Raw genomic sequence first — 22,847 nt, 5'->3', positions numbered from 1 at the left:
GTTAAGATCACCTACAATCAAGAAGCAAGTAAAAGCATCTAGAAACTAGTATTTGTGCTTGCATTTCTCTTGCTTAACCAACCTTTAGCTGGTGGAAAAGGATGAGAAGGAAGTGAATCTGAACAGAGTTCCAGGGGAAACTGCAGAAGTTCTTCATTATCTGTAGAGGCTAGAGAAGCAAGAAAAAATATAAATTACTATGTAATGATCTCTTATTAATTTTTTAAAAATTAAGAATCTGGGATAATATATGTATTTTTCCCCAACTCAATTTATTCTGGTTATTTTCTCCTTGCTTTCTACCTTCACGTGCAGACACTGAGAGTGGTTGCTATCTTTCCAGGTGGGACTGTTAAGATTTAGAAAGGATGATACATATAAACCTCTTAGCACAATGCCTTTCAAAGAATAAGCACTCACTAATAATTATTACTATCCTACTTTTGTATTGATACTATAGTAGTTCTATAATACTTAAACCAGTTACTGTCTATTTATTTTTGATAAGTATCTGAACACATCATCATTTAACACATCTTTCAATCTGACATTTAATCAATACTATATAGGTGTAATCGGAGAAGGCAATGGCACCCCACTCCAGTACTCTTGCCTGGAAAACCCCATGGATGGAAGAGCCTGGTGGGCTGCAGTCCATGGGGTCACTAAGAGTCAGACATGACTGAGCGACTTCACTTTCACTTTTCACTTTCATGCATTGGAGAAGGAAATGGCAACCCACTCCAGTGTTCTTGCCTGGAGAATCCTAGGGACGGCGGAGCCTGGTGGGCTGCCATCTATGGGGTCACACAGAGTCGGACACGACTGAAGCGACTTAGCAGCAGCAGCAGCAGCAGCAGCATATAGGTGTAATATATTCAACTTAAAATATTTTAGATATTTATTTAGCCAGCAAGTCATTAAACTTCAGAAAGTTTCTTTTTTTTCAGAGCCTCTAAATTGCTGAAGAATTAATGATACAATCTAAGTCTAAAAAACAGCCACATTTTCTGTGTAATCAGCAGTGAACCACCTATCCATGTGTGAAACAAAAAAAAGCCAGTCATATGCTTATCCATACAGTTATCCTGATAAAGAAAACAGAAAAAGTAACAGTATCTTACCAAAAAACATATCATTTAGTTACCTATCCTCTATATTTTTTCACTGAACTATAAAACAGACAAATATATTTTTTTCACTGAACCATACTCCCATCTACCACAGGTTTACCTCTTTGCAATAACTTCTCAGCGTGTGTTTTTGTAGTCTGTAAAGCCTGATTTTTGTCAAAAGTTATTGCAACGGCTGTGACTGTAACCTAGAATCACAGAAACAATATGATGAGCGAAGTAATCATTCCCAAAATCATCTTCTCACAGATCTTTCTCACTACATACAACTTATACAAACTGGCTAATCTGCCTTTAGTTTTACTGGTTAAGATTCTTAACCGGAACTGCACATAAACTCAGATATTCAGACTACAACTAAGCCCAACATGTACACCGAAACCTAGGTATTCCAAAAAAGCTCAAGAACCTTCTCTAAAGGATGGAGACTGCAGAAGTCACACTGAGACAGAACTCCCAGTGGGTATTACGCTGGAACACACATGTGATTCCACCTTTAGATAACTAGAGTTCACAAAAGTAAAACGGACAGATAAGGTCTGACTCATACTAACATGTTTAAAAATATTTTGAAATAAAGCAGTTTATACTTCTCAATTATGGCAAATGTATAATATTAAAACAGATCAAAGAAATCTTTTTAATAATAGACTAAACTGTAATTACCTGAATTAATTCATCTTCAGGGAGAGAGACTGTAAAATTGACATGGCAGAGGCAGCAGGGGATCATAGACCGGAGTTTAAAATACAGGCTCTACACAAAAGAAAATATTAGTAATATCACTTCTTGTAATTTAAAAATCCATAAAAAATGATTTTTAATGCATATTTTACTGTGGCAAATAAAATTCAAAAGATTAAAACATTTCTGTTTTGTCTATTCTTTCATTAAGAATACAGTTTGGGTGGGGGGGACACATGTATACCCATGGCTGATTCATGTTGATATAAAGCAAAAACCATCACGATATTGTAAAGTAATTATCTTCCAATTAAAATAAATTAATTAAAAAAATAAAAAATGGAGATATTAAAAAATGAATACAGTTTTAATATCTGAGCAGACAGTAATATTTAGTCATATTTCTAAGTCATAAAAACATAAGAAAGAGGGATTTTAAAAATTTATAAATACAGATTTTTATGCAGTTTAAAGCTATGAAATAACTCAAAATATATATCTTTTATACTATGGCATATTAGGATGGAGAGGACAACTTTGGCATTTTACTTGGTGGCAAGTTAAGACTGACAAATAAATAAAAATAATTGTCCCTACCACTGTGCAAGGTATTCCAGACAATACAAGCACTTTTCTTTTTAAATCTCATGATCCTTAGGCATTTTAACTAAGGTATAGTTAGTCAGAAGTTTCCTACCTTAAGCAAGTTTTCACAGAGATCATTAAAGTTCTTATTAAGGGCTTGATTAGTCAGGTTAAGGCTGCTTAATCGGATTACTCTTACTGATGTAAACATCTAAATATGGGAAGATATAATGGCATGTCATTTCATTATTTTTAACTATATACTGTAACAGAAAATAAAATAAACAATAACTACCATACTACTACTATAATAATTATTTTCTAAAAAGATAAGATTTAATTGCAATAAGGAGGTAAAAAGAAGACACATGTTAAGAAAAAACTTGCCAAAATCACACATGCTATACTTGTTTAAAATTAAGAATAAAAGGTTTACCTGTATTTCAGATGTCCAATTATTTATACCAGGCATGATTTCTGTATTACAACTATAAAAGCCTGTCAAAATAAATTAGAGTTAAAACTTATGATACTATTTCATTTATTCTTGTTGTTAAAGGATAACATATTTCAATTATTACATGAAGTCCTAACTGTAAAATCTACTCATTCTTTTCTTCTAAAACTCTATACCTCTGGGAAACTTCAGACCACGTTAATAAATCAGCATGGTTTTGGGGGTAATGATAAACATAAAAGGATTAAAAATCAGCTCACAAGTTCTAATGTAAATATTTTTAAACACTGTGTTTTTGATCTTGGGCAGCAAAGAACATGACAGAATGTAACACTGACAAAGCCTTTAAAGTTAGTGCTATAACAATTATGAACCGAAATACTGATATGCAAAATTAGTCTCCTCTCAGGTAATTTTTCTCTATTTACCTGAAGGAGGTGGGACATCAGTGAGGAGAGAATGTACATCTTCCATAGCATCTGTGTCATCAATCTGAAAATGAAAAGATTAAACCTATCACATAAATAATAAATATATAGTTATTTCAAATTTTTAAGATTATTTTTATTATTTATTAAATAGAAAACATAAAGCGTCAAGGAAAAGTAGAGCCATTTCCCCTAAGTTAAAGCATAAAATTTGAAAAAACTTTTCTAAAATCTATAAACTTTACTGCAATAATAATTATAAATACTTCTAAATGAAATATCTTACATTACAAAGTACACTGGGTTAAAAAAAAATCAAGCCTTTTCTCAAGACTTTTTGAGGGCATGTTTCAAAAGATTTACAAGAGAACATAAATAATCACTACCTCTGTTTAAACTAATAAAGTGTAACTTTAAAAAATCTTTTGGCTAAATATGGAACTGCTTTAAAACAGAATTACATAGGGATAAATTTAAAGGTATATCTTAAAAGAATAAGTACAAATTCCATTTTTCTTACATCTCAATATTCTGTTGTGAATTATAAATAGTGAACATATCCAACTGGACATATATAGACATTCCTCTGTACCTTGGGGGTCTAAGTCCTATCTCATACCCTTGAGGTGTCAAGAATCACTTTCACTTACACTTTGCTTCAGTCACGGCCATACCTCAACTGTGGTATTCCCCAAAACATTTCACACCAAGATCTCAAGCACTCTCCAAACACAACCCCTGTGTCTCTCTGTCCCTTCTTTTACTGAATCTACACCTTGCCTTCTTGTCCACACTTGAAGCACTTCCATTCTCCAATTAGCTAGAATCCAAGGATCAGAAGTATCAAAAATGCTCTGGATCAAGGTTTAAGTAATGCTAAGAATCATCTAGAGGTTTGTGAAAGATTCCTGGGCCCCACATTGAAATATTCATGTTTGAGGTCTGAGTAGGGGCCCCAGGGTCTGAATTTCTTACAAACTCCCAGCTGGTGCCAATGCCACTTCACAGGACACTGAGTAGCACTGCTCGAAACAGAACCCTGGAGCTTGTTCTTAATCTTTCACTGACCTACTACACTTTTCTTTTTCCATTCTCAGACTGTAGAAATTATGAGAAAAGTGTACAAAGTCATATAGTTTGAGTTTTCTACAAGGTAACACTCTTATTTCAGTTAAGCCTTGAGCATCTTCTACAGCTGACATCCTAATCATTCACAGGCACTGTTCTAGACTCTTCAAGCCTCCAATCTCAACCCAGTTCAATTCTACTATCACCTTCCTGCTTTACTGAGATGCAGATGTCGGATTTGTTCTCTCAACTGTCACCTTACCAGGAAACACTTCTCAGTATCTTCATTTATTTTCCTTTCCTTCAGGATCAAAGAAAGATCATCAACCCTTTTAAAGCTAAGTATTCTACAGGGGAGTGCCTGGGAAGCAGATCTGTGAAAGCAGAGGTTCCATAAACCTTTCATGTCACATTTATTCTTCAGGAAAGTCAGTTCTGAATGTCTTTGTACAATGAAAATTCGATTACATATTCTGAACTCGGCAAGAAAACACTACAGTGCTTATATTATTATGTTTACATGTAAAAATGTTATAGTAACATTATAACCTATAAAGTAGATAAGAACTATAGTAAGTGAAGGAATAGAACCTTATTTAAATTAATTCAAATTTACAAAAATAGCTCCAAAAGTTTAATGTTTTTATTTCAACCCCAGCATTAATTCTTCTCAAACCATCTACATTATTTAATCAGTCATCTGGTGTTAAACAAAAGATATATTACCAAGTCTTGATATCTTCAAATTTGTTGTAATTTCTGTAAGAAAACATTCTTCTGACATTTATAACAGTTGTAATGATAAAAATCGCACCAATTTAGGATTTGATTGCAAAAGTATGTATCTTATCGTCCAAAAACTTTTAGAAATTATTTCAATGCAATAATACCTCCAAAACAAAGGCATCTTTTTTCCCATGTGAAAGGTCCAATTCTGTAACTTCATCAGAGCTTTCTGACTGAGATCTCAAAAGTCTTGAGCGTTGTCTAGGTTCTGGAATGGGGGATCCTATAATCTCTTCAGATATCTCCTAAAAGAAATATAATTGCTTTATATCGTATCTTTTTCTGTTTAATGGAGCTTCCGTTGACATGTAACATAGCAGTTTCAGGTATTCAACACAATGATTTAATATTTGTATGCTTCGGTCTGGTTTTAAATTTGCATATTAATAGAAAACTACGGGGCGGGTCTGTAAAATGTATTTCTAGTCTATATTTAATTATAATCTTTAGGAATAATTAAACTTTTATAGAATACATGTCTATCTCTTTTAGTCAGACACAACTTGGGGACTAAACAACCACCACCGCCTTGATACAATAATCCAGAAACTATCAGACACAGCAAGGCAACACTGACATCTAGTGTACAAAGAGGACACTACAACTGGTAGGGAACTAGCCGTTTTTCCAGCTCACAGTGTTTTCTACTCAACATTTGAAAGTCCTAAATAACTCATAAAGAATTAAAGATTATGTACCAAAATAACATTCTAATCTTTTATATCTTATGCAGTGTTAGTTTTTCAAGGCCCCAAATAGTAAAATGTGGTATATGACATACGTATCTATGTTTGTGTTTGTACACATAATACATATATTATACATGTATTTGCCATGCAACTTATTAAGCTAAATAAATTTTGACAGTTACAATGATCTTTTTAAGGTAAATGTATGGTGCAATCTTTTATGGGTTTGTAAGTTTTTACCTATTTTATAGCCAAAGATCGCAGCTAACTAGAGGTTCTAAACAGCTGCTGGCCACAAGGATATCAACACAAAGTGGATATGTGAACACAAATGTAAAAGACAAAGCTTGCTGTTGGTATAACAGAGCTATCTTAAAAAAAAAAAAAAGACCAAGGAAATTATTTTTAAAAAGGTTTTTCCAAACTGTTTTCAACGTTCTCTGCTAGTGCATACCTTACATAAGACTGCCACCGCAGTTTCCTAACTCAGCTACTCCACAGCACCTTCATATCCATTACCTTACTTGCTTTCCACATTAATCTGCCCTACATAAATCTGACAGGGTGCCTGTTACAGTGACTACAAAGTGAGAAAGAAAAGACCCTGCATTTTTTAGTATTTTTGCCATAGACAAGCAATCTTTCTTTATACTAAACAAAGAAAATTTTAAACCATTTATTTGGTTACTTAACAAGAACTTATCTATCAGGAGGCTACTACTAGGAGGAATTGGTTGAGCCACTAGGAATACAGCCCTGATGCAGCTTCATTCTACTGAGAGCATCAGGCAAGTAAGTGAAAGTCACTCAGTCGTGTCCATCTCTTTGTGACGCCATGGACTATACAGTCCTTGGAATTCTCTAGGCCAGAATACTGGAGTGGGTAGCCTTTCCGTTCTCCAGGGGATCTTTCCAACCCAGGAATCAAACCCAGGTCTCCCATATTGCAAGTGGATTCTTTATTAGCTGAGCCACCAGGGAAGCCCAGGAGTACTGGAGATAGCCTAGCCCTTCTACAGTAGATCTTCCTGATTTAAACCGAGGTCTCCTGCATTGCAGGCAGATTCTTTACTAACTGAGCTATCAGGGAAGCCCAGGAGCAACAAGCAATACACAAAAACATACTTCACACATAAAGACACACAGAAATAAGAGAAACAGAAAACAATAAAACACTGAAGGGAGATGGGAAGTACCAAAAATTGATGGGACAGTTACCATTTTTTAAATAGGGTGTTTGGAGTTGGCTTCCCTAAAAAATAAGACATTTGAGCATGGATGTAAAGGAAGAAGAAAGAATGAGTAATAGGGACAGCAAATTTAGACAATAACTTATGTATTCACAATGGAGATTTATTTCACTTACCGGAGGATTGATTTCATACAACTCTTTATTCTTGGCAATCGTGTCATTTATCTTCTTCTGCATATGAGATATATGCTGCTCGTATGAGCCATCATTAGGAGTCTTTCCAGCAATCTGAATACCACCAGGCGTTGGTAAAGCTGCTAAGTACACACCGGTGGCCGACTGGTAAAAATAATGGGGGAATAATGAGGAAAAAAATATCTAAATCATAACAGTCCTTCAGTATTCATATTCAGAAATATGGTCCTTGTCCTGTAGGAAAAAGATAATTAGCACCAGTGTTCGCACAGGACATATGTAAAAGAACACAGAAAACCAGAACTGGTAGCACAGGGGTTGGTTACTCCCAGTGAGAACCCTGGGTAGGTCAGACAGTAGTGAAAGGACAATTTCCTTGGCTCTGCACACACAACTGGACTGTAATGTGCACAGAAAGAAACAGCTCAGGAAAATACGATTGAAAATTGTAATAAAATAAGTATTTCATGAATGAGTAGTTTATCTTTAAAATGGCAAAAGTAAAAAAGAAACTTATGCAAAGCAAGTAAAGAAACTGAAGTTCAGAAAGGATAGGAAGCTTACTCAAGATCACATCAATAAATGTGGAGAAGAGATGTGAATGTGTTTCAAACTCTTAAAACCAAGAACTTTCCACTATATCATCCTAACTTCATAATCACCAAGAAAGAAAACCTGATACAGATTTATTTTAAATATTTAATTAAATAAAATTCTGACTTTGTAACAGTACTGCATGTCATTAGTACTGAAAACCTATTAGGGGAAATACAAAACAAGATAAAACACACACACATATGTGCTTTATGTTTAAATATGTTTCTGTAAGGAAAGAAAGCAAAAAAAAAATGTATAAAAGTACCCACAGCAAATCATTAACATCAAAGGAGTAGAATGGAGAAAAGAGAAGACAATTCTTTTAACTCTGGATAGTTGCATAAATTGTACGAGCTGTTGTTGTTACTAAAATTTTTAAGCAACTGCCAATTTTGTTAAAGTCCATCCTGGAAAGCGTGTGGTGCTCTATGAAGTCTGGTCCCCAGAAGCTCTTTCTCCTGGTTTGTTCACATGTCCATGACTGGACTCACAACCCAGTCTCTGATGCTCAAACTTAGAATGCCCTCCGCACCATATGAAGCCTGAGAGCACCATCTCTTAACACTTTCTTAACTGCATTCACTAATGAGGCAACAACCCAGCATAGCTGAGAACACAAACTCTGGAACTAGACAGGCCTGCATTTGAAACTGAGTTCTGGTATGTACAACCATATCACTTTGGACAAGTCTCAATCTATTATGGCATCTGTCTTCTCTTGTAAAGTTAAGATAATGTCACATTCCTTCCAGAGCAGTGCAGTGCCACATACCCAGGAGACACTCATCAGAGATTACCTATTATGAAAGCTACTCTTGGGACCTTGAGATTCAGGTGTACAGACTAAAAAAGTCTCCACTAGTTACAATGAGTGTCCCTAGTGATTAAGAAGAAAAGATCAGTAAGAATCAGAAAAGGCAGTATTTGAGGCAGGAATGTTAACAATGCTGAGAAGGAAAAACCCTATGTTAGCAAGTATAAACAATAATAAAGTCCAGACAATGGTGGCCAACTTACAAAATAAGGTCTACATGGTAATTCTTAGAAATGTGACTATAAGAATTATAATCTGAATACAAAAATAGAATAATAACATAAATATAAATTTATATAATAGTTTATTAATTTAATTTCAAAATAATTTCATAAAGAAATATAAAAGTATCTGAAAGTCTATCACTGGGTTTCTTTTCTTCTTATAATGTCCCTAGCCTTTAGAAGTCTTAATGCCAATAGCTAAGTCTTCTTAAAAGACTCTTTGAATCTCAAAACAGAATCTACAACTACATGAATCACAAAACAAAAACAAAACATCTTGAAACTTACCGCTAAGCCCATCAACATATTTTCACCCACTGTGATCTGAATTCTCAGTCCAAATAAAGCATTCATTGCTTTGAGTTTTAGTTTATTCATTAGCTGAGTATGCACTTCATATTCCATAAATGGCAAGAGATTACTGATGGCTGTGGCATTTGCTTCTGCCTGTGCCTTCTTTTTTAAGCGACACAATCTATTAAGGAAAATAATGTAGTCAGTGGATAGTGTTCCTGATACCATCTTAAGCAATACCCAATTTTTAAAACTTCATAAAAATGTGCTTGATTAAAAACATTTACTTGCTTCAGATGGGCTTATTATGTTTTATCAATAATCCTTTCTGCCATTTTTTCACTGTATACACTTTTGGTAAAAGTCCCATTTTGATAAACAAAATGAAAAAAAAAATCTCAAAATCTCTAGAAATGAAACAAACAGTAATCAAAATCATCAGAGAATATAATTTTAAATCTTAGGTTTCATAACTCCACATGATCATATAATGGGTGGACAATAGAGAAAACAGTTAATTTACTCATTAAAAGAATATAAAACTTGAGTATCTACTACATGCCAGGCACTGTTCTAGGTGGTGAGCAATGATCAAGGAATAAAACACAGAGACCCTGCTCATGACTGTATTCCAGGGGAGGAATAATAATAATAAAAAAAGGCAAAGAAACAAAGCCAACTGCAGACAACACTTAAGAATCAGGTGTGTGCAGAAAATAAACCAGGGGAAGAAAGAATAACTGGACAGAAGGCCTCAGCGCAGAGATAACACCTGAGCCAGGATCTTAAAGGCAAAATAGAATTGGGACTGCTGGAGAAAGACAATGATGGAATGAAGTTGGCATATTACAAGAACCAAAAGGAGACCACTGCAGCTCCAGTGAAGTGAGCAAAGGTGAGGGCAGCACAGAGGAGGATGCAGTTAAGCATGGGCATGAATATGTTAGGACTGGTCATGGTGAGGAGTTTGATTTTATTCTACCAGCAATGGGAACGCCAGATAGATTTTAAGAAGTAACATGATCTAATGTATATTTTAGGACACCATTTATACTGCTACACAGAGAATGGTGCAAAGAGAACTGATGTGGGAATGGTGAACAAGAGCTACTTAGGTGACAGACAACAAAAGCTTGGACTAAAAAGTTGACTGAAAAGATGAAGAGAAGATCCCCAAACTGGTAAGCCAGGCTGCTCAGGCCAGTAGTTGTTAAAAAACAATTGCCGGGCTCCATCCCTAGGGTTTCCAAATCAACAGTTCTGGCACAGAGCCTCAACAAGCATTTCTATACATTCCCCCAGGATGGTGATGCTATTGGTCTAAGGGCCACACTCTGAGAACTGCTGAAGAAGACTACCTAAAACAAGGAAAAAAAAAAAAAAACTGGATAAACTATGTACTTTTAAAAATCTTCCTAAAAGCATCACAGGACCAGGGCAAGGGGCAATACAGGGTATAAATATAAGTGGGCAGCAGAAGGAAGTTCTTTCGTGGTGGTAAACAGCTGTGGATCTTGACTGTGACGGTGGTTTACACCATCTATTTGTTGGATAAAACTGCATAGACATATATATACACACACGTACACAAATACTTAAATGAATGCAAGTATTACAAATGTAAAACTGATTCAGGTCTGGAGCATAGTTAAAACCATTATAACAGTGTCAATATCCTAGCTGATACCCTACTACAGCTGTGTAAGATGTCACCAGTCGGGGAAGCTAGGTGAACACAGGACTTTTTACAATATTTGCCAAAGCAAGTAAAACACAATGAACAATAAGCAGCAGAAACAACAGAAAAAAAAATGTTTTAGATATTAAAATAATCAGTTACAGAATTAAACACAGACTATAGTATGTGATATCAGATTTGAAAAAGAATAAAATACAACTTCTGGAAATAAAAAATCAAAAATTTTAAACCCAATTATTAGGCATAACAGCATATTAAAGACAGCTGAAGACAAAACTAAAGAACTGAAAGATAAGAAAATATCCAAAATATAACATAAAGAAATAAAAAGATTAAAAATATAGATAAGAAAGTAACAGACATAGAAGAGGCGGTCAGAAAGACACACATACTTTAATTGGAATATCAAGACGAGAGAACAGATGAATCACAGAACTAACCTAAAATTTTTTAAAACACATGAAAGATACCAATCTATAAATTCAAGATGTCCAAGGTATAGCAATTAGGATAAAGAGAACTCCATACCTAATACTCTACAGGGAAACTGAAGAAAACTGAAGACAAATAAAATAGCTTGCACACAGCCTGAGGGAAAAAAATAGACAAACTTCAAAAGAAGAACAGTTAGTCTAAGAGGTTATTTCTCAACAGTTGCAATGAAGGCCAGAAGGCAGTGGAAGAGTATTTTCAATGTGCTTAAAGAAAATAACTGCTAGCCAAAGATACTGTTTAAAGATAAAATAGGCTCATTTTCAAACACGTAAAAATTGTTCACCATCAACAGATCCATCAAAAAAATACTCAAGGAGATAACTCAGGTGAAAGAAAAACTATTCTAAATGGAAGGTCTAAGATGCAAGACGGAATGAAAGCAAAAAGGAAATACATTAGAAATATAAATAACTCTGATGTGGGGAGGTTAGGAAAGAGAACAATGTCTAAGAATACCATATTTGCAATGAAGAACTGAATAGAGCAAGTATCACTTATGAAAACAGGAAAGACCAATATGAGAGAAATGGATAAAATCAGCAGTTCAATATGGAACAAGTATGAGATGCTTATGAAAGTGGGGTATAAAGTAGACAGCAAAGTATATGGGTCTGAAGCTCAGAAGAAAGTTCTGAACTAGAGCTATAAATTTAGGAGTCCTAGACTTACAGACAGAATACAGATATATAGGAGTTGATGACTTCAACTAGCGAGAGAGCTTCGAGAAGAGGGTCTGAACTCATGGCTCTCAAGGAACAAGAAATGAGGAGGAATGAAGACTACATATAAAGGCAGGAAAAAAGAGGACATGTGGCATTGTGAAGTCATGAATTTCAAGGAGAAAACGATCAGCTGTGTGATTATTGCTGAGACCTTAAGTAAAATGAAGACAGAAATGCTCCATGGATTTGGCAGCCTGGCAGTTGTTAGTGACCTAGATAGCTGCAGCTGTTTCCTGTGTGCCTTCCAATTTCCTATTCCAGCACACTTTAAAGAGAACTCTTAACAGCTAACTGAAATTGTTAAAAAAAAAAAAAAAAAAAAAAAACCACATAGCACCATTCTTAAAAAGAACAAAAAGTCAACTTCCAAAATGTATCAGATATTTAACGTCATTAAAGCATACTGAGTCACATCCCTCACCTGTGACAGGTTAGTTAATAATCTTCATAATAATAAACATTTGTACCTAATTTCAATTTTTAAGACTGCTTTTGCATTAAAGTTTATCTGAGTCTCATAAAGAGGATTATTTTTCCTTCCAATTTTCCATACAATAAAATCATATGGATCAAATATGTCTATTTGACTTCATACTCTACATTCCTTCAAGGACCCCAAGTACTGTCTTCACAAACATACCTTGCTTGAATGAGACAACCTTTTCCAATAACTGTTGCATCCACTGGGAGGTCTATGGTTGTGAAGAGAACATCAGGAACTTTTTGTTTCCTGCAGTTATTGCAGTATGTGAGATGAGCTGGAAATGGCATATTCAGTTCATCATATGGTATATGGCAAAATCCACAGCCTGCAGGCAAATTTTCTTCTAGCCTATATGGATACATTAAGGGGAAAAAAGGCATTCTTGAAAAATTCTACGCATTTTTCCAAAAACAAATATTCTCTATCCAGTACCTGTGTACAAACTATATCATAACTTTGACCATAATAGGTACTACTATGATTGATAAGAAATAAACAGGAAATCAGAACCACACACTGTTATGAAAGAAGAGGCTTATACAAGTAGAGAGGCATTTTCTATCAATTATGTTTTTTTTATTTTTTTAATTGAAGGATAATTGCTTTACAGAATTTTGTTGTTTTCTGTCAAACCTCAACATGAATCAGCCATTGGTATACATATATCCCTTCCCTCAATTCTTATGTTTGATGACCTGACAAAAACCACTATTATTCCAATGGTTTTTTCTTTAGGATGCAACATAAAAATGAATGGTTGATATGTGACAGAAATCAAACCAATATTGCAAACCAATCATCAATCAATTAAAAATTAAATATTTTTAAAAATGGCTAGATAATAAGAGTGATATGCTTTTATTATCTGAAAAGATAATACACATAAAATCAGAAAATAATTCCTAAGGGAAAAAACTTTACCAATCTGAAAAAAATCTACAGTTAGAAACAAATGTATTTAAGAGGGGGAAAAAAGTCAAAGCTAGGCACACTCTAAAGTTTCTAATTTCTAATGTCTGTTGTAGCCTTTCAGAGAAACCAAAACACCTGTGTTTCAGAAATGAACATTTATCATACATGAAGCAGAAAAAAATAACCCACAACCTTCCCATTCATTGTAAAATGTCTACTGTAATAGGCTGTTTATGAAATCACTTTAGAATGATAAAATCTTTTTCCAGTCATTAAATCTGAAGAAATCAGGAGAATAGGAAGGGAAGAGGGAAACTCCACGGAGAACAGCAGGATTTCACAGTCACATCCATGAATCTGAAGAGATGTGGGTTCTCAATTCTGTTTCATCTAAAAGTTTACAAGTTACTATATTTCCCAGGAATCAGGCTTTGCATAGATTCTTTGTATACATTATTTCACAGAATAAGCCTCTAAATTATTAAGTTTCTCCCAGATATTATTCTTTTACTGGTGGGATGGCATTCTGGCTTATTAGAAGTAACAGGGGAAACAGATATGAGAAGAGCTGTGAGCCTAAGCAAGTCATTTAACCTCTGAGAGTCTCCTCTATAAAACTGGAACAACAGTATCTACTCAGAAACGTTCTATTTTTTTTGTTAAAGATTAAGAAAACTATAGCTACATGAACACCCCTTTCGATATACTGCCAAGCATGGGGAAACAAAACCTAGTTTCACTTGGCCTGAAACCAAGCTGAGATGCTAAGTAATTTGCTCAGTCACAAAAAGTACTAAGTAGCAGACATCAGATTTTAAAGTCAGTTTGAATCCAAAGGCCATGTGGTACAAGGGGGCCACAGAAAGATGAAAATTTGGGACAACTTTTAACCAAATAACTCCCAGAAATTTGAACACAGGTGGTGTAACATCATAAAGCATAAAGAATAAAAGTGCTAAAATGTATGACGTTCAGTTCAGTTTAGTCACTCACTCGTGTCTCTTTGTGACCCCATGGACTGCATGACATGAGGCTTCCCGGTCCATCACCAACTGCCAGAGCTTGCTCAAACTCCTGTCCATCAAGTTGGTGATGCCATCCAACCATCTCATCCTCTGTCGTTCCCTTCTCCTCCCGCCTTCAATCTTTCCCAGCATCAGGGTCTTTTCCAATGAGTCAGTTATTGGAGCTTCAGCTTTAGCATCAGTCCTTCCAATGAATACTCAGGTTTGATTTCCTTTAGGATTGACTGGTTTGATCTCCTTACTGTACAAGGAAATATCAAGAGTCTTCTCCAAGATCACAGTTTAAAAGCATCAATTCTTTGGCATTCAGCTTCCTTGAATGGTCTACCTCTCACATCCATACATGACTACCGGAAAAACCATGCCTTTGACTAGATGGACTTTAGTCAGAAAAGTAATGTCTCTGCTTCTTAATATGTTGTCTAGGTTGGTCATAGCTTTTCTTCCAAGGAGCAAGCGTTTTTTAATTTCATGGCTGTAATCACCACCTGCAGCGATTTTGGAGCCCAATAAAATAAAGTCTGTCACTATTTCCATTGTTTTCCATTTATTTGCCATTAAGTGATGGGACCAGATGCCATGATCTTAGTTTCCTGAATGCTGAGTTTTAAGCCAGTTTTTTCCACTCTCCTCTTTCACTTCATCAAGAGGTTCTTTAGTTTCTCTTTACTTTCTGCGATAATGGTGGTGTCATCTGCATATCTGAGGTTATTGATATTTCTCCCGGCAATCTTGATTTCAGCTTGTGCTTAACCCAGGTCTGGCATTTTGCATAATGTACTCTGCATATACGTTAAATAAGCAGGGTAACAATATATAGGCTTGATGTACTCCTTTCCCTATTTGGAACCAGTCTGTTGCTGGTTCCATGTCCAGTTCTAACTGTTGCTTAAGAATTTTCCACAATTTGTTGTGATCTACACAAAGGCTTTGGCGCAGTCAATGAAACAGATTTTTTCTGGAATTCTTTTGCTTTTTCTATGATCCAGTGGATGTTGGCAATTTGGTCTCTGGTTCCTCTGCCTTTTCTAAATTCAGCTTGAACATCTGGAAGTTCATGGTTCACGTAACGTTGAAACCTAGCTTGGAGAATTTTGAGCATTACTTTGCTAGTGTGTGAGATGAGTGCAATTGTGCGGTAGTTTGAACATTCTTTGGCATTGCCTTTCTTTGGGATTGGAATGAAAACTGACCTTTTCCAGTCCTGTGGCCACTGCTGAGTTTTCCAAATTTGCTGGCATATTGAGTGCAGCACTTTCACAGCATCATCTTTCAGGATTTGAAATAGCTCAACTGGAATTCCATTATCTCCACTAGCTTTGTTCATAGTGATGCTTCCTAAGGCCCACTTGACTTCACATTTCAGGACGTCTGGCTCTACGTGAGTGATCACACCATTGTGGTTATCTGGGTCATTAAGATCTTTTTTGTATAGTTCTTCTGTGTATTCTTGCCACCTCTTAATATCATCTGCTTCTGTTAGGTCCATACCATTTCTGTCCTTTATTGTGCCCATCTTTGCATGAAATGTTCCCTTGGTGTCTCTAATTTTCTTAAAGAGATCTCTAGTCTTTCCCATTCTATTGTTTTCCTCTATTTCTTTGCACTGATCGCTGAGGAAGGCTTTCTTATCTCTCCTTGCTATTTTTTGGACCTCTGCATTCAGATGGATATATCTTTCCTTTTCTCCTTTGCCTTTCACTTATCTTCTTTGCTCAGCTATTTGTAAGGCTTCCTCAGACAACCATGTTGCCTTTTTGCATTTTGTGACTGGTGATGGATGTAAAGTCTGATGCTGTAAAGTACAATATTGCATAGAAAACATTCCTAACCTGGAATGTTATGTCCATGAATCAAGGTTAATTGGAAGTGTTCAAACGGGAGATGGCAAGAGTGAACATCAACATTTCAGGAATCAGTAAACTAAAATGGACTGGAATGGGCGAATTTAATTCAGATGACCATTAAATCTACTATTATATCTACATTGTATCTATTATATCTACTAGTGGGCAAGAATCCCTTAGAAGAAATGGAGTAGCCCTCATAGTCAACAAGAGAGTCTGAAATGCAGTACTTGGGTACAATATCAAAAATGATAGAATGATCTCTGTTTATTTCCAAGACAAACCATTCAATAGCACAGTTATCCAAATCTATGCCCCAACCACTTATGCTAAAGAAGCTGAATGGTTCTGTGAAGACCTACAAGACCTTCTAGAACTAACACCAAAAAAGATGTCCATTTCATCATAGGGGATGGGAATGCAAAAGTAGGAAGTCATGAAATACCTGTAGTAACAGGCAAGTTTGGCCTTAAGAGTATAAAATGAAGCAGGGCAAAGGCTAAAAGAGTTTTGCCAAGAGAATGCATTGGTCATGGCAAACTCCCTCTTCCAACAACACAAAAGACTACTCTACTCATGAACATCACCAGATGGTCAACACCAAAATCAGATTTTTGCAGCTGAAGATGGAAAAGCTCTATACAGTCAGCAAAAACAAGAGCAGGAGCTGACTGTGGTTCCAATCATGAACTTCTTATTGCAAAATTCAGACTTAAATTGAAGAAAGTAGGGAAAACCACTAGACCATTTACGTATGATTAAATCAAATCCCTTAAGATTATGCAGTGGAAGTGACAAATAGAGTTAAGGAATTAGATATGAAAGAGTGCCTGAAGAACTATGGGTGGAGGTTCATAATACTGTACAGGAGGAGGTGATCAAAATCATCCCAAATAAGAAGAAATGCAAAAAAAGTATGAAAACATTTGAAATATGAAATGTACAAAATGGATAATCTCTAAATACTGACATCCTAGGGAATTTTTTTCTTCCTTCTACTCTCCTACATTTTTTCAAATTTTCTTTAGTAAGCGCTAATAATTTCATGTGTCCATCTAAGCCATTATATGGAAACAACCAAACTGCATGAGAAAGGCTGTTCATTAAATTAGGCTTCTACCTACTACAGAATGGAAGCTACTGACATAAGCAAGAACTATATGGCAGCCCTGGGACAACTCACTGGCAAAGTCAGTTTCCTCAACAGAATATTCCAATTGTTTAGTATACTTCAAAATGTCCAACCTTCACTTTCCTATTATTTACCATGACTTTTAATGCTCTGAAAAATATTATGGTCAAAATCCATTTTTAATACTGACAAAAGAAACTAACCAAGGTCTTTGTAACACATTTTTCTTGGCTACATAGAGACTTTCAAATTTATAGTAAATTTGATAACGTATAGATTTTTTTTTTTGGCTTTCTTCCTTAATATATATTATACATTAATACTGGGGAAAAATATGCATAGTGTTAGGTAAGAAGTATTTAAGATTTATATTATTCAGGCAAGCTCTGGTATCAAACTTACAGCTTTTTGTATATATAGTTGATAACCTCATCTTTTTATTTATGGACACTAACAGATTAAAGGAACCAATAATCAAATAAACCAAAAAGCAGTCTCATTTTACCCAATGCTTTCATTTTTACTTTCTCTTTTACATATCTTAAAGTCATATTTCACAAGATTTTTATACATAATTGAAGCTTTTATATATAATTTTCATACAACATAGTGTCTGTTTTATAATTAGGAATTTTCTTTATGGAAATTGTGTCATGACCTTTTCCTATTTTGGAGGTAGAACAAAAGGAAAAGAAAGGAAGAGAAAACTCAAAAGAAATTATTTCTACATTGTAGCAAACACAAAAACATATACCTGAAATTCTTCAATTGGTAATCATATGTGCCATTTACTGAGGTGTTAGAAATAACAGTGTGCGTCATGCAGTGCAGAACCCAATACTTGTTTGTTGCTATGGTGTTGCTATGGATTAGGTAAAAATCAGTCAAGTGCCTGGTCCTGATTTCTGCACCGCACCCGTGTAACCCGCCCTCATAAAGAAGGATTATCCCAGCTCTGAGAAGAAGAAAGTCAAACTTTCCCTTCTCTACCCTTAAGGAAAATAAGCCATGCTGTCGTGACAACCTCTGTTCCAAACAGCCCTCCACGGTGCCATCCTGCAAAAATCTAGGGTTCAGTACAGCTGCCGTGCCGGATGCAGATAAAATACAGACCTCTTCACTACGAGAGAAAAAAAAAAAAAATGTAACCAAGTTAATATTTTCAGGCAGTCTAACTTACCAAGGTGACAATTTAAATTTAAGATAGACTTTACTAAATATTATTATCACTGGATTACCTCCTAAATCTAGGATAGAAAATAGAAGTAATATAGTTAAAATGAAGAGGAAGAGTATTCTTTGCCACTTAAAAATTGTAAAAGATTAGTATTAGTGACAATTTCTTTAAAATATGGCAAAGCTTATAAAGACTGGAATGTTTCAAAATAATAGTAGTAACAAACTATATTGCTGAATCCAGCAATAGCCCATTAAACTGTAATAAAATACTCTTTAAATGAATATTGAATTTTATTAAAATTATTCTAAAAGCACAACTATGTAAATATCTATATTGCTTTAGCTTAATTTAAACTTAATAATAAAAAGACAACTGACACAAACATCCAAAGTATACTAGACAGAGCTTAAGCTACATCATATTATATATATGATAAAAACCGATTTTCCAAAGAATTATCTGAAACTCTTTATTACATATTACCCAACTTGAAAGCCAAAAAACAATCAACATAATTATTGAATTATGAATGAGATCACCCAAAGCTAATGGGAAAAGTAGCAACCTAGGGACAATACACTTGAAACAAAGTAAATGGATAAGAAGCAAGGCCATAAAAGAAATGATCTGCAAGAGGCCAGGCTTCTAACGGTTAAATGCACATTGAGAATATAAAAAAAACATAAAGCCACAGAAGGCACTGAATCAAAGAGCTACTAGAGCAGGTGTGCATTTCAAGGTGTGCACTGCAGGGAACTAAACCAGTAATAGTAAGTAGGATGGGTTAGAACAGAAAAAAACTAGTAAAGACAGGATTTAAATACAAAATTTCTGAGGTCTCCAGGGAAAACAGAAGCTTACATCAGGTGAATGCAAACTTCTAAACAAATGAATTGGACTCATTTCTGTAGACTCCTGCATCTGTGACTTATCTCCAGCAACTGAATCCACACCTCTGGCCTTCTCCACATGCTACTCTTTTCACCCTGAAAACCCTCCCTATGCCTTTTCTCTTCATTGATATAACTCATCTCTCAAGATACAGTTCAAGCTTCAGTTACTTCATTAAAACTTTCTTCCAATCCTCCTATAGCCCTCTAGGATCCTAAGATATCCTGGGATATCTCTACCATAAAATGTATTATGCTTGTCATAATTCTCCAGGAGAATGTGAATCTGATGGTAAGAACTATGTCTTCTAAAACTATACCCCTAAGAGCTGAAAGTATATGAAAATAAATCCACAAATAGAGCAAGACTATCTACTGGGAAGAAAGGCAGGATAAGCCTAACAAGGTTAGTAGGTTAACAAAAGTAGAACAGCTACAATGAGAATAGAGCAGTTCAAGAGTATAATATATACAAAGGAGTACTACTCAGCAATGAAAAGGAACAGGTTCTTGCTGTTACAGGGATGACACTCAATTTAATCTCAACTTAAACATGCTGAGTGAAATTAAACAAAAAGGAGTGCATAATGTTAAGATTCTATTTACATAAAATTTTGTAAAAGTGAAAACTTATTCTAGTGATAGAAAGCAGATCAGCAGTATATCCTATGACAGGGGTGGGATGAGAAGGGACTGAAGGGAGAGAGTACAAAGGAATATAGAGAAGCTTTGGGGGTGATATATGTGTTGACTGTCTCAATGACACTAATGGTTTTATGGTTTCATGACTGATGCTAATGGTTTCATGATAATAATGGTTTCATGAGTTTTATGGTTTCACATAAAAGTTATGTTAGAACTTTTCAAAGTAATGTACTTTAAACATGTGAGATTATATGCCTATTATATATCACTAAAGTTGTTTTTTAAAAAGAGTATAATATATAGTCTGCAAAGAAAAAAAAAGGATCCTTAGAGAATTAAACAGCATGGCTCTGTAACATCCTCATTTATTACAGTCTAATCATTTTTTCTCCAACAAAAATGATCAGCACCACCACAAGAAAGTTATCCATGTAATAGCTGGCAGTTAAGAATTACCCAACAGAAGGTGGAAAAATAAGACAGCCTAAAGTCAAACAGTGTCTGCTGCTGCTGCTAAGTCACTTCAGTTGTGTCCGACTCTGTGCAACCCCATAGACGGCAGCCTACCAGGCTCCCCCTGTCCCTAGGATTCTCCAGGCAAGAACACTGGAGTGGGTTGCCATTTCCTTCTCCAATGCATGAAAGTGAAAAGTGAAAGTGAAGTCGCTCAGTCGTGTCCGACCCTCAGCGACCCCATGGACTTCAGCCTTCCAGGCTCCTCCATCCATGGGATTTTCCAGGCAAGAGTACTGGAGTGGGATGCCATTGCCTTCTCCGCAAACAGTGTCTAGATGACATCTATTACCAACTTCTGAAGGAGTGGAAAGTAGGGTTCAAGGATGGCAGACAGCAAGTAAAGTCAGAACCTAAGTAAGGAACTGGGAAAACTCTTGATTAAGAGAAGGGCCAAAATAAACCAGAAATAAATAAGCAAATAGGATGAGTAGGAAAATATCAGGTTGTGATCCAAGAGTGAAATTTTATGGTTTCAAATTTTTAAAGAGGAACAGTTTCATGCAATAATGAAGTCAAAATAAGGTTGAAAGTCAACTAAGGATAGAGGACTTGAGAATGAGAAAGCACAATGACAGACTGTTAGAAGGGAGATAATTGTGTTTAACTGGAGGAGATGGGCAGGAAAAAAAAAAGCAGAAAAAAGTTTTGGAGGTAGAAAATCCTGAACAGTGGATTGGCACGGACTTAAATGGGGAAGAAGTTGTCCAAATGAAAGACAGGAGAAAAAGAAATTGAGAACTGAGAGTATGGAAGTCCCTTCCTAACTGGGTAGCATTAGGGAGATTTGTTGGTAGGAAAAAGTTAAGTTATAGTTAATTAATGAAGGCAGAAAGAGTTTACAAATGAACTTGAAAGACACACGGCGGTTTGTTTACAATAGATTAAGAGTTTCAAAATCCCAGAGGAAAGAGCTGGTGGAGTCACAAACTGGAGTAAAGTAGGCTTGGAGTTAATACTTGCTGTGTGCCAGTATTATATTCTCATTTAATGCCTCAATAACCTTAACTGACAGGTAGTTACTGTCTCCAATGTATAACTGAGGCTTGGAGGAGCAGAACAATTTTCCTGAAGTTTCACATTAACTAAGCAGTAAAGATAGCATACGAATTTCCTCTTGATGTATTCTAAAAAAGCCCACACTAACTGGATCAATCCACTTTTCTTCTTTTCTCCGTATCTGCATAAAGCTTTTCCCCTTTCAGATGACAATCTGTAAACCACAGCATCTAGAAAATCAAGTTGTTATTATCATTTACCAGATGCTAGTTGATTCACTGTAGCCCACTACAGCATGACAGCCTAATGCTTTGGCATGGGATTTTATTTCTTGTCTGATTTCTGCCCACCATGCATCTCGAGTTTCTGGTTCATCTGAAAAATAAATTTTAAATCAGTTCACTACTCAATAGCATATTGTCTATTTGAACAAGAAATATTTAAAGTACGCATACTCTGGAAGGCAAAGAACTACTATTCTACAACAGGTTTTCAAACTTCACATCTTTAAAATGCTACTTCTCAAAAAGCTTATTAACATTTTCATTTAATGCTACGTCTCAAGAAGTTTAACATTTTAAACTCAGGTGCTAGAAAATAAATCATCTAGTTCTATTTGCTTTTTTGCTTTAGGGCTATCTATAGGGATCTGTTTTATGAAATACAATTTGAAAGGTAGACCCAGAGTTTTCAGACTCTAATCTTAAACTAAAATGACTTCCTATGTCTCACCTCACTGAGTGAGCACCTTGAGTCATATCCATAAATTTATTTTAAATTCTGATTTCATTTCCTGTACTTAATTTTTAATAATGCAATACATTCTGGGTTCTCTGCAAGGCATAGATTTATCAACATTAAAAAGCAGAAAGCCATCTATAGCCATCCTTCTAAAGAGATGTGGGTCCTGAAGCAAAGTGACAAGAAATAAAGGGACTGGCCAGTTCAAAATAAAGAAAGCAAATACATTGAAAACATTAGTACGAAGAATCTAGTTAATGTACATAAGGACAAATTTCAGAAAGAACACTGCAACTCCATATATAGCTCTGTCATTAAGAAAATGCTTTCAAATCACAGAATCACATTTTATTACCATAGAGTAGCCCAACATTGCTTGCAATGGAGCATTATAGATGGAACATCTGTCACATACAC

At 35.3% G+C, this 22,847-nt stretch overlaps 1 protein-coding gene across 16 annotated transcripts in view; it reads right to left on the bottom strand.

Moving 5' to 3' along the window:
* C2CD5 (C2 calcium dependent domain containing 5) overlaps positions 1–22,847 on the bottom strand; it is a 91,802-nt gene that overhangs the window by 19,788 nt on the left and 49,167 nt on the right. For 13 of the 16 annotated variants that reach the window (XR_009494401.1, XM_059886435.1, XM_059886440.1 and 10 more), the window contains 12 exons: positions 21,950–22,064; positions 18,487–18,582; positions 12,703–12,894; positions 9,141–9,327; positions 7,197–7,361; positions 5,246–5,386; positions 3,288–3,351; positions 2,839–2,900; positions 2,515–2,613; positions 1,800–1,889; positions 1,234–1,321; positions 83–169 (listed from right to left, as the gene is read on the bottom strand). Coding sequence is in view for 15 of the 16 variants with exons in the window: in XM_059886435.1 (XP_059742418.1) it covers positions 83–169; positions 1,234–1,321; positions 1,800–1,889; positions 2,515–2,613; positions 2,839–2,900; positions 3,288–3,351; positions 5,246–5,386; positions 7,197–7,361; positions 9,141–9,327; positions 12,703–12,894; positions 18,487–18,582; positions 21,950–22,064 (1,386 nt within the window). In the remaining variant the exon portion in view is untranslated. The remainder of the gene's footprint in view (positions 1–82; positions 170–1,233; positions 1,322–1,799; positions 1,890–2,514; positions 2,614–2,838; positions 2,901–3,287; positions 3,352–5,245; positions 5,387–7,196; positions 7,362–9,140; positions 9,328–12,702; positions 12,895–18,486; positions 18,583–21,949; positions 22,065–22,847) is intronic. The other 3 variants (XM_059886437.1, XM_059886442.1, XM_059886444.1) reach the window with 1 other exon arrangement.

Source organism: Bos taurus, chromosome 5 (assembly GCF_002263795.3).
Source record: "Bos taurus isolate L1 Dominette 01449 registration number 42190680 breed Hereford chromosome 5, ARS-UCD2.0, whole genome shotgun sequence".
In the NCBI taxonomy this organism is placed as follows: Eukaryota; Metazoa; Chordata; class Mammalia; order Artiodactyla; family Bovidae; genus Bos; species Bos taurus.
This window is presented reverse-complemented; position numbering and strand designations above follow the sequence as displayed.